The 12128-nt window shown below is 49.4% G+C and overlaps 1 protein-coding gene across 14 annotated transcripts in view; it reads left to right on the top strand.

Moving 5' to 3' along the window:
• Positions 1-11209, top strand: part of HSPG2 (heparan sulfate proteoglycan 2) — a 198743-nt gene extending 187534 nt beyond the window's left edge. For 12 of the 14 annotated variants that reach the window (XM_088671505.1, XM_088671499.1, XM_088671498.1 and 9 more), the window contains 9 exons: positions 612-734; positions 862-918; positions 2196-2271; positions 3826-3904; positions 5081-5122; positions 6609-6679; positions 6777-6860; positions 7174-7277; positions 9018-11209. In XM_088671505.1, coding sequence (XP_088527631.1) covers positions 612-734; positions 862-918; positions 2196-2271; positions 3826-3904; positions 5081-5122; positions 6609-6679; positions 6777-6860; positions 7174-7277; positions 9018-9190 — 809 coding nt within the window. In that variant the 3' untranslated portion in view covers positions 9191-11209. The remainder of the gene's footprint in view (positions 1-611; positions 735-861; positions 919-2195; positions 2272-3825; positions 3905-5080; positions 5123-6608; positions 6680-6776; positions 6861-7173; positions 7278-9017) is intronic. The other 2 variants (XM_060276280.2, XM_060276287.2) reach the window with 2 other exon arrangements.
• Positions 11210-12128: the final 919 nt, after the last annotated feature.

Genomic DNA, 12128 nt, shown 5'->3' with positions numbered 1-12128 from the left:
TTGGAACCCAAACACTGCAAACCCGGAAGTACTTCCATTTTGAGTGTTGTGCGGCGGTCTGTCTGGTTTTGCTATTTATTTTGCGTTTTTGTTTTTGCGGCTCTTCTTTGTTTTGTTTCTGTGATTGTGTAGATCCCAGTTCAGCTACTGATTGATTGATTGTGTGACTGCAGTACATTGTTTATTGCTTTCATTTTATGGATCAATGGTCTCGTTAGATAGTAAAATTCATCTTCAATGGCTGTTTTAGGGGGTTGTTTTTAAAAGTCTGGAACGGATTAATCCGTTTTGCATTACTTTCTGTGTAAAGCGTGCCTTGGTTTTGGAACGCTTTGGTTTTGGAACGGACTTCCGAAACGGATTAAGTTTGAGAAGCAAGGTACCACGGTAGCTGTTTGCTCCAGTTCAGCTTTAAAGAGCGAGTTTTCACAGGAGAAAGAGAAAAAGTGCTCAGACATGGAGATTTAAAGTGCAAACCTGTTGCTTGGAAAGAGTGGGGCTAAAGGTAAGTGGGAATGAGCCCTTAGTCTTGTGCATCATGCAAGTCCGCCCTCTCCATGCCTCTTCTCCACACTCTCTACGACACTGTGTTTCTCTCTCGCTCTCTTCAGGGGAGCGCTGCGAGGTGTCTGAGGTTCAGTGCCAGCTCCAGCAGCCCTGCCTCAATGGGGGCATCTGCAAAGACACAGCGTGTGCCTGCCCTCCTGGCTTCCTGGGATTATACTGTGAACACGGTAAGTCTGAGCATGATGGCTGGCCAGAGCGTGGAGCTGCAGAGGCAAACAGTCTCCTCCACCGTGTCACTCCAGAAGTAGTTGTCTTCTGCTGTATAAAGTGAGTGCCTGTTTTTCTACCACGCAGATGCATCACAGCACCAGTCAAATACCGAGTGGACTCCCGAGGGCAGCGGAGGAAATGGTACGTCTCAGGCCCCCTCTTAGCGCCACCTGCTTCTGCTTCTTCTGGGGTGAAGATGCTGCTTTGGCAGACAAAGTCCTGACCCGGCACTTCTCTCACTGGGAGCTAAGGAGGATGTTTCTAGTAGTGAAGCCACTTCAGATAACCATGTCGTCCGGCACCTGTCTCTCAGGGCAGAGATGCTTTGGTGATCCAAAGCCATTTGACACTTCCAGAAAACCAGTTCAGCTTCTCTTTTTTTCCTTTTTAATTTGTTTATTTGGTTTCCAAATCAAAGTTTTACAATCACATATCCAGTATATAACATAAAAACAAGAAGCCAAGGAATCCCCTGGACCTCCCTCCTCCCCTTTGTGGTTTCTATTCTTAGTCCTTTTCAGTGCTTTTTTTTCTGGGGGGACGCAGGGGAGATGCATTCCCCAAAACATTCTGTGAATCTAAGTTTGGCCTCATTGAGGGGCAGTATTTCAATATGAGTAGGAAAATGAGAGTACCCCTATTTATTTGTTTATTTATTTATTTATTTATTTGTTTGTTTTTTTGGGGGTAAGCACTGGTCCTTTCCTCCTGCATCTTTTATAATAATCCAAATCTTTTATGTCTCCATTATGTCCAAAATGGGCTTGCCGATCAGAAGGTCGGCGGTTCGAATCCCTGCAACGGGGTGAGCTCCCGTTGCTCGGTCCCAGCTCCTGCCAACCTGGCAGTTCGAAAGCACATCAAAGTGCAAGTAGATAAATAGGTATCGCTACAGCGGGAAGGTAAACGGCATTTCTGTGTGCTGCTCTGGTTCGCCAGAAGCGACTTTGTCATGCTGGCCACATGACCTGAAAGCTGTACGTCAGCTCCCTCGGCCAATAATGCAAGATGAGCGCCACAACCCCAGAGTCGGTCACGACTGGACTTAATGGTCAGGGGTCCCTTTACCTTTATGTCCAAAATCCGCCATTAAACTACAAGTGTTCTTCCAGTCCTGCTAACAGTTTTAACTGTTTACAATGGTTTTTAAGATAAATTATACATTTCCCCCATTCCTTATTGAAATTTTGGTCCTCTTGGTTTCTGATTCTTCCAGTCATTTTTTGCCATTTCGGCATAATCCATCAACTTCTTCTCTGCCCTTCTTCTCTGGTCGGGACTTTTATCTTCTTTCCATCTCTGAGCCAATAACACCCAGCAGTTCAGCTTCTTCCTCCCCTCCCTCCCATTGCCTCAGACTGTTCTGGAGTCCCTGCAGTAGGTGCTGAGACTCATTCTCCTTTCCCCCCATTTACCAGATGCCCCTGGACAGTACGGTGCCTATTTCCACGACAACGGCTATGTGGCCCTTGGGCGCCACACTTTCCCAAGGAGGTGAGTTATCTGTGATGCCCTTACATCGCTTCCCCAGGAACCAACCAGCCTCGAGTGGCACTGGGAGAACTCTGCCAAGCTCCATTTATGGTGGTGGGAACAGGCCAAGGCCAATGCAGAAGGGAGTTTACGGGGAGGGACATTTACTGTATGGGTTTATGTTTTTATATTGCAAACAAAAACATATATAATTTTTTTGTTAATGTTTCCATACATGTATGAGATCTTTACATAATCTTTACATACTAATAGATATACATATACATTATGTTTGTAGATTCAAATTTTCACTTTTCATTATATACCAACATTTTTCCGTTTCTTTTTTACTTCTTACCGTGTCTTCTCTCCACCCGTGCATGACTTCCTTATTATTATTTTGTAGCCTTATTATTGAGATTATATTTCTGTATCATAGTATTGGATCATTCATTCTTACATTTCTGCTTGGTTTGTGAAATCAGCCTATACATGCCAGTAAATTTTTGTTGGAGCATCTTTTGTTCATGTATTCTTCTACACATTTCCATTCTTGTTTGAGACTTTGATTAGATTGCATTCTAATTGTTGCCGTCATTTTTGCTAAATCAATCATTTCAAAGAATTTATATTGCCAATCTTCCAATGTGGGTACATCTTCTGATTTCCAATTTTTTTGCCATCAGTAACCTTTCAGCGGCTGTTGCATATAAAAAGACTCTCTTCATTTCTTTGGGGATGTCATTTGTTATAATTCCTAGAAGGAACATATCCGGCTTCTTATCAATTGTTTTTTAAACATTTTTTTTTCAGTTCCTCATGTATAATTCCCCAGATTTTTTTAATTTTATCACATCCCCACCAGACATGATATAAATATCCCATTACATCCCTTACATCTCCAACACAAATTTCATGTTAGTTTGTAAATTTTTGTCAGTTTTACCGGGGTTAAATATAAATATTTTTAAATAAATGCATAAGAACATACCGTATTGGCCCGAATATAAGCTGCACCTTAAAAATTTGGGGAGGGGGGAGAAAAAAGAAAAAATACCCGAATAAGCCACTCCATTTCTCGCTGCTCCTGGCTGCATACCGGGGGGGGGGGCTCTGCATTGCCAGCAGCCTTCCCTCTTCCTCACACTCTCCTTTCCCAACCTTGGGGGAGAGGACGGGGGACTACGTATGGGACAGGCACCGCTTTGTCGCGCTCCTGGCGCTGTTTGCCCCATGCTCCTGGCTGCCAATACGGTAATAAGTGCCTTCAGCTGGATCAGACCAGTGGCCCATCGAATCCTGTGCTTGCGGGAGAGTTGCAGGCAGGGTGCGAGTGCAACTCTCCAGTTGCTGTTCCCCATCACCATTCAGGGGTAAACTACTCCTGGGCAAGGAGGTTCTGCTATTACAACAGGTGTCCCTAAAGAGAGCCCTGCTGGATTGGACCGAAGGGCCATCTCATCCAGCGTTCTTTTCTCCCAGTGACCAACCAGATGCCTATGGGGAAACTGGCTAACGCTGTGGAGATATCCACAGTCCCTCATCGCTTGGTCTCTTTGTTTCTCTTGGTTGCAGCCTCCCTGACTCACCGGAGACGATCGAGCTGGAAGTGCGCACCAACTCGGCGAATGGGCTTCTCCTCTGGCAGGGCGTGGTGAGTGAATGCGACAGAGCAGGGGTCCGTCAGCTCAGTGTTGCCTACACTGTCTGGCTGTGGCCCCTCCAGGGTTTCAGACTGGTTTTTTTTTTTTTTTGTGGGGCGGGGATCCTTACTTGGGGGATGCTACGGGGGAATTGAACCTGGGGCCTTCTCTCTGCCTCTCCCAGAGGCTGGAGGTGGAAACAGGGGATGTAAAGCTTTGGGTGAGAGGTGGAGGGTGAGGGGGCAGTTGGATCCTGGCAAAACTGAGCAGGGGGGTGAAAATGCCAGCAGCCTGTGACTCCAAAGTGTTGGTGAAGCCTCTTCACTGATCGTGAGTAAATAAAGTGCAGCCTTTGCGCCAGGTCTCATAAGGCATTGCCATCTTGATCATTGGCGCTGCAAAGATCAGCAGGAGTGCGGGGACAGCCTCTGCTTCATCTGGGACACGGGAGGTGCTGTGGTTTAAACCACTGGGCCTCTTGGGCTTGCCGATCAGAAGGTTGGTGGTTCGAATCCCTGCGACGGGGTGAGCTCCCATTGCTCTGTCCCAGCTCCTGCCAACCTAGCAGTTTGAATGCAAGGCAGCGCAAGTAGATAAATAGGTACCACTACAGCAGGAAGGACACCGTCACGGTGTCATGTTACACCAGAAGCGGTCTAGTTCTGCTGGCCACATGACCCAGAAATCTGTCTGCGGACAAACGCCGGCTCCCTCGGCCTGAAAAGCGAGATGAGTGCCACAACCCCATAGTCGCCTTGGGCTGGACTTGACAACCCAGGGGTCCTTTACCTTTTATTATTATTATTATTATCTGCTTGATCTGCAGTGTGGCAGAGAGAGAGGTTTGCAGCACTGGGGAGGGAAGGGAGCCATCTGTAACACCCAGACTAAAAAGATTTGACGGGAGTAGCCCACTTGCTGCTTGGACGGCATGCAAGTTGTTGCGAGACCCCGCAGGCTCCTCTGCCATTGCCTGTGCATGATGTGCTTGTTTTAAGGAAGGCTGCTTTCTCCGAGCACCAGCATGTCTCATGCACACACCCTGCCCCGTTGCATGAATGCTGTTGCTGTTCACCTCTGCCGCTTCCCCCCTTCCAGGCATTCTGTAATCAGCTGTCTGCTTTGCACCCCACCCACCCCCAGTGTGGCTTGTGCTCCTCTTTCTCTCTCTCTCTCTCTCTTCCCAGGCAACCAGGGAGGCGGGCCTTGAGCAGCATGCTGCTAGCGAGGTATTTACTGGCTTGGTTTCTTTGTGGCATGGCGAAGGGAAGGCCAGAATGCACGACTATAGGGGGGTCAGAGAGAATGGAGCACGGGGAGGGGGCTGACTAACCCAAGTGCAGATGTGCTGGTTGAATGGAAGAATTTGTTGCTGCGATGCCGGACAGGCCTGCAGAAGCGCCGGGTAAAGCTACACCATGGATAAGAATTAGCTTGGCAAAGGTTGCAGGGATGTTTGCAGGAAAGTGAGGCAGGAGCTAGTCAGAAGAGGAGCCGCCTGCTCCAAAGCCCGCAGGCCATGCTCTCTGCTAACCTTTCTGTCTGACAAGCAATCATAGAATCACTGGGAGTGGCTGCCGAGACCACATAACATCGGTCCTGAAAGACCTACATTGGCTCCCAGTACATTTCTGAGCACAATTCAAAGTGTTGGTGCTGACCTTGAAAGCCCTAAATGACCTCGGCCCAGTATACCTGAAAGAGCGTCTCCACCCCCATCGTTCTGCCCGGACACTGAGGTCCAGTGCCAAGGGCCTTCTGGTGGTTCCCTCACTGCGAGAAGTGAAGCTACAGGGAACCAGGCAGAGGGCCTTATTGGTAGTGCCACTTGCCCTGTGGAAAGCCCTCCCATCAGATGTCAATGAAATAAACAACTGACTTTTAGAAGACATCTGAAGGCAGCCCTGATGGGGTTGATGGGGTTGACTCGCGGGGTCCCTTCCTACTTCACAATTCTATGAATCTGTGATTATAAGACCCCCTCGCTATGCAGCACAGAGACTCATCATCATCATCATTGTAGAGTTGTAAAGGTTCCCAAAGGGCCATCCAAACTGACCCCCTACAAGACAGGAATCACAGCTCAAGAAACCCCCAAAGATGGCCATCCAACATCTGTTTGATGAAGGAGAGTCTGCCACCTACAAAGGGACTCTTTCACTGTTGAATTGCACTTCTTTAAAACTACAGTGGTACCTCGGTTTATGAACACAATTGGTTCCGGAAGTCTGTTCATAAACTGAAGCGTTCATAAACTGAAGCGAAGCGATCTTTCCCATTGAAAGTAATGGAAAGTGAATTAATCCATTCCAGATGGGTCCGCGGCGTTCGTAAACTGAAAATTCGTAAACCGAGGTGTTCGTAAACCGAGGTTCCACTGTAACTAAAATCAATCATAAGGTAAAAACGCCTGTCAACATTTTACACATCTGGGTAAGCAATTGCCTTTAAAAAAATGTTTTTAGCAGGCGTCAAACAGAGTACAGAGAAGGCACCCAACCAATGTCAGTAGGCAAGGGGGTTCCAAAGTGTTGGTGCTGCCACACTCAAAGACGGATTGCTTACAAAGCAAAATGTGGCACCTGAGAAGCAGTACCAGTTCCTTAGCAGCTCATGGGCTTCTAGGATGCTTCTCTCCCTCTATGAGATGATCTACGGGTGCCATTTCCTAAGGAAAGGAGAAGGTGAGAAACAACGCTTTGGTTTCTGTCACAGGAGGAAGGAGAGAGCGCCAAAGCAAAGGACTTCATCAGCCTCGGGCTGAAGGACGGGCACCTGCTGTTCAGGTGAGGGAAGGCCGCCAAAGAGCTCACGATGTGGGCCGCTCTGCGTTGGGGCTCCAGGGTGGCCTTTTCTCTGACTCTGGCCATGTGTTTCCTGCAGTTACCAGCTAGGAAGCGGAGAAGTGAACATCCAGTCCGAAGACCCAGTTGATGATGGGGAATGGCATAGAGTGACAGCCATCCGGTGAGACAAGTGTGGAGAGATGTGGCTTGGGACACCCCTAGTTTGACAAGCCCAAGCGTTGGGGGGTGGGGGTGGAGAAAGGCATAGGCCCTGTTCCCCAAACAAGGCGGGTTGAGGAGCAATTGGTGTGCTTCTGGGGCTGGGGGTGCTGTCCCAGCCCCTTTTGAGGATTCCCCTGTGGAGCACATTCCCAGTTCTGTTCCCACGGGCAGACCACAAGCACTTCCTTATCCATGCTCACCCTCTCCAATCCAACCAACCTCACTCAAAAACACCTTAGTCCTTCTGACACACTCTCCCGTTCCTCCTCCAGGGAAGGGAAAAGAGGCTTCCTTCAAGTCGATGGCGAGGAGATGGTCGCTGGGGAATCTCCTGGCAAGAACGTCATGGTGAATACCAAAGGTCGAATTTATATAGGTAAGCGCCTTCGTCTCAACAAAGCAGGACCACTTTCAGGGCCCTTTGGGTGTATGGGCTACTGAGGGATTCACACTTCCCCTTTTCATTTAGTTTTCAGCAGCCCTCATCAACTGAGTAGGTTTTTTCTTCTTCTTCTGTTACTGTTTCACTCGGGGGTACAGCCATGAGGTGGGAAAAAGGCCAGAGAATCATAGAATTGTAGAGTTGGAAGGGACCACAAGGAACATCTAGTCCAACCCCATGCAATGCAGGACCCTTTTGCCTCAATGTAGGACTCGAACCCGTGGCTCTCATGCTCTTACTGAGAGGTGATGGCTGCGGCAGCAGCTTCTGGCAAGATCTTGCCAAGATCTCACAAGATCTTGCTGGAACCCACTGTTGTCACCACAACCCAGGTCAGGGCGTCAGCAGTGCGGGGGCACCTTTCCATTTTGGTGTGCCATCCATCCAGGAGGGCATCGTTTTTCCTGTTTCCTTTCAATGTTGATCACCACACTGGTTACTGCCTGACTTCTAGATCCTTTCCATGCAAATGGTGTAAAATTCACAGGTGCCGCACGACATCTTTGTGGCATCAGCCCTCCTGAATTTTGGGAGGGCGGTCAAAGGACCCTCACCCTCAAAGCTTTACACTTCAGTCTGGACTGTGTCAATGTCTTGTCACTTTCAGAGCATTCTCAGGGCCGCCCCTCCCTACAGGATGTTCCCGGGTGGACATAACCAATTTGCTAAGCAATGCTTCTTCAAGAACGCCTCCTACAAATGGTTTATTGAATAATTACAGACAAATTGTAAACAGTTAAGAACATTGGCAGGATTATTGTAATAACCTGCAGTTTCATAAGAGTATGCATTTAAAGTAGATGAATAAATGTGCAAATTAAGTTACCGTATTGGCCCCAATATAAGCCACACCTTTAAAATTCAAGGAGGGGAAAGAAAAAAAGACAATACCCAAATATAGGCCCGCTCCCTTAAAATTCTGTAGGCACTCACACCCATTCTGTTTTGCCATATGTCTTTTTCAGCAGTGTTATCGTAAAAGCCAATTTTTGGAAGGTCGCGAATTAACTTTTCACGGTCGGAAAAGTGGGGGGGGGGAGGCTTGTATTCAGGCCAATACAGTAATTTGGATATGCAGAAGATATTAAAAATAAATTTAAGGAACTGCAGAAAGAGGGGGAAGGAAGTCAAGTTTTGAAATGTTAAAATGATTGCAAAATCAGTGACATATATAAATCCAAAAAGTATATTTTAAAAAAGTAAAAAGAAAAGAAAGAACACCTACAAAAAAAAAACTCAGGAGAAACACAACGAATGGGTTTTAATGTATTTCCCTATTCGTGTTTCTACATTTTCCCTTAAGAAAACATAGAAACCAGCTTGCATCAATTTCATTTTAAAAATGTGGTCCACACGGCAGCGACAGTAGCAAGTGACTTGTGGGCCCGAGATGTGAACGAATGGAAAGCAATATGAGAACCTTGAAAAGTCTACACGCCTCTGAAGGATGCTGTGCAGTTAAATCCCAACGAGGATTTAAATCCCAATGCCAAAATGAGGCAGCATCAGGGATGATGCTGACAAGCAAAATCTTGGGATGGAAGCTGTGGTCCCTGCCAACCTTCCAAAATCCTCCCAGTGACTTGAGGAGGCGGAGGAGAAAGAGGACCATAGCCTCTCCCCTAAAGGGAACACACTTGCTGACATACGGCTCTTCCCTTTTCCTCTGCGCAGGTGGAGCACCTGACATCCAAGCCCTGACCGCGGGAAAGTACATCTCGGGGATCACGGGCTGCGTCAAGAACGTGGTGCTGATCAACGACCGGCCCGGCCAGCAGCCTCAGCAGCCCATTGACCTGCACCATCACTCGGAGGCCGGCCTCAACATCCAAGAGTGCTCCTCATAGGCCGGGCTTGCCTCTTAACCACACTCTTCGCTGTTTTGTTTTTTTGTCATCAGGCCAATTGAGAGACATCTATTGTTATTATTATTATTATTATTTTATTATTATTATTATGAATTTTTTTAAAAAAGAGAAACACACACACACACTCACAAATGGTGCTTTGCTGCTACCAAAAGAAAATGGGGGTGGGGAGATGTGGGAGGGAGTTGGTTTGTGAGGGTTTTTTTTGTGGAAGTGACAGACCGATGGGGGCCACGCAGGGCCTGTCGTCGTCCCCCCACCTTCCCCAGCCCTCACATGGAAGGACACACACAGAGAGAGAGACACTTAAAAGGACTGGAGAGCGGCATTCGTGAGAGGCGATTGGACAGTGCCGTGCCCGAGGTTTTCCAGGGATGAGCATCTCGGACAGGGCAGAGAGAGCCCTGAAGAGGCTGCTCTGAGGCCGAGGGGTGGGCAACAGGGTGACCACGTGGCTTCTCTTGCTTCCGCTGCTGGGCTGGGCTGGGCCAGGCAGGTTGTGACCAAAGATACTGTCCTGCCTTGCCCTCCCTTCCTGTCTTGCTTGTGGGTGGGCGTGGGGTAAGGAAGGGAAGAGTGGGTGGGTCTCTGTATCGTCGTGCCCCACGCGCAACTCCTTCGCAGCATCCAGCACTCCAGGCAGGGCAGGATTCACAGGAGCACCGAGGAGGGAGGGAGGGAGGGAGGTCTCTTGCCCTCGCCCTCCAGCATGAGCCAAGCTTTTCAACTAGGAAAAGTTTGAGCTTCCTGCGTTTTGTCGCGGTGCCCCACGTGGCACTGCCCGCCTGGCACAGTCGAGTTTGCTCCCGCCCCTCACTCATCCAAGCTAGGCTGTGGTCAGTGTTATTTTTCTAGAAAAAGAGGTGCTGGAACTCACCATGAATGCCTCGCTGGTTCTCTTTTAGTGGCAATGGCGCCTGCCCAAGAGGTGCTGGAATCAAGCTCTGGCGAGTTCCAGTCAGGAATGGCTGCAGTGCCTCGGAGTGTCCTCTCCACCTGGTCCTCAGTGACCGCAGTGACACATGCAAAGCCATACAGAGTTCCCCTGTGCTCTGGCTGGCGCGGAAAGCAGCAGAGAGCCCAACACCAAAAAGCAGGCAGGGCTTCCCATGCCTTAAGCGCCACAGGGCAGAAATGGGACTTGCCCCTCCCAAGCCATCAGTGCCTTATTAGTCTGCGTAGGGGTCTCCCGTAGATCCACACCTTCTTTTGCCGTGTACAGTCCCCCCAGAGCTGCAGACACCCCAGGGCCTGGCAGGGCCAGGTAAGGAGCTGTTGCAGCCTCATCTGCTGCCTGGGAAGCAGGCAGGTAGGTCTTTCACCAGCATTTTATAGGACCAGGCCGCCCCCTTTCCGTGGGCAGGAGTGGGGGCAAGAGTGTTGCACCGTGTGCCCGAGAGCTGCGATGGGCTCCCCACGCACTCCACACAGCAGCTCCTGCCAGCCTCCCTGTGCCACAGGCACTGGAGGGCAGGAGTTTCCCGTCCAGCGTTCCCAGGAGGGCAGCAAGATGCTTTGCTGGGGGATGAGAGGCAGAAGGAACCCATTGCAGCTGGGGAAAGGGGGCTTTGACTGCTGCCTTCTCCTCTCAGCTGGCCCCGAGACACTGAAAAGGGCGGATTTTGGAGCTGATCTTTGGCTAACTACACAGCCTTTCCTTCCCTCTTCAAACAGCCCTGGGTGTTGCCCCTGCAGACAGTGCTAGTGCCAAGCAGGCACTAGGGGGCTTATCTTTTGAGCTTGGGCCTTGCAGGATTGTGCTCCAGCCAGCCTCCCACATTCCCTTAATGGTGTGGCTGGCTCTGGCTTGCCCCGTGTGAGCCTTTGCCGCCAGCGTTCACTCTGCCTTGCCCGCTTCCTTCCAGAACCAGAATTATACTGCCTGGCAGGCACCATGATGCTTGTGTTGCTCCAGAACCTGCTCCTGCCTTTTGCTTCCCCTGCCACCCCATTTGTTCTTTTTCTTTCTTTCTTAAATAAATGGTGCTGAACCCCAAAGTCCGTGTGTCGAATCTGTGGCTCCCTGTCTTAGCTGAGGTTGTGTGCATGCCGTACATTTAAAGCACACACAAATCTTGGGAACTAGCTTGTTAAGGGTGCTGGGGACTAGCTCTAGGAGGGGCAAACAACAGTTCTTGGGATTCTTCATGGGATAATTGTGTGCTTTAACGGGTGGCACTGTGGTCTAAACCAATCAGCCTCTTGTCTTGGGCTTACCAGAGGTTGGCGGTTCGAATCCCCGCGACAGAGTGAGCTCCCGTTGCTCTGTCCCAGCTCCTGTCAACCTAGCAGTTCAAAAGCACATCAGCACAAGTAGATAAATAGGTACTGCTGCGGCGGGAAGGTAAACAGCATTGCCTTGGGCAGCATTGCAACAGCTTGGCCAATGGTGAAGTGGAAACAACACAGGAGGGCAGAGGAATTTCATATTGGTCTCTGGGTTGATTTTGTACATGCCAAGCCTGGTAAATCCGCTGCATGTCCCAAAATAAGTTTTTAAAAATCCCCCGCGTGTAAGTAATTTCCTTTTCCCAGTGTGTTCTGCCTTCCCTTATGACTATGCTGGGAACAGATGAAGAGCAGTCCTATGATTTAAAACTCTGGTTTTTCAACCAGTGTCCCGTGGCACCCTGGGGTGCCTTGAATGATGGTCAGGGGTGCCGGGGCAACACTGGCCTCTGTCCCTCTTTCCTTCCCTTCCCTCCTCTGATGCCCTATTGCGTCTCTGTCTCCCAAAGGCTTCTGCGGCTGTTTATTGCAGCTTGTTGTTGTTGTTTAGTCGTTTAGTCGTGTCCGACTCTTCGTGACCCCATGGACCATAGCACGCCAGGCACTCCTGTCTCGCACTGCCTCCCGCAGTTTGGTCAAACTCATGTTCGTAGCTTCGAGAACACTGTCCAGTTTATTGCAGCAGCCC

This window comes from Zootoca vivipara, chromosome 6 (assembly GCF_965207765.1).
Source record: "Zootoca vivipara chromosome 6, rZooViv2.hap1.1, whole genome shotgun sequence".
NCBI lineage: Eukaryota > Metazoa > Chordata > Lepidosauria > Squamata > Lacertidae > Zootoca > Zootoca vivipara.
This window is presented reverse-complemented; position numbering and strand designations above follow the sequence as displayed.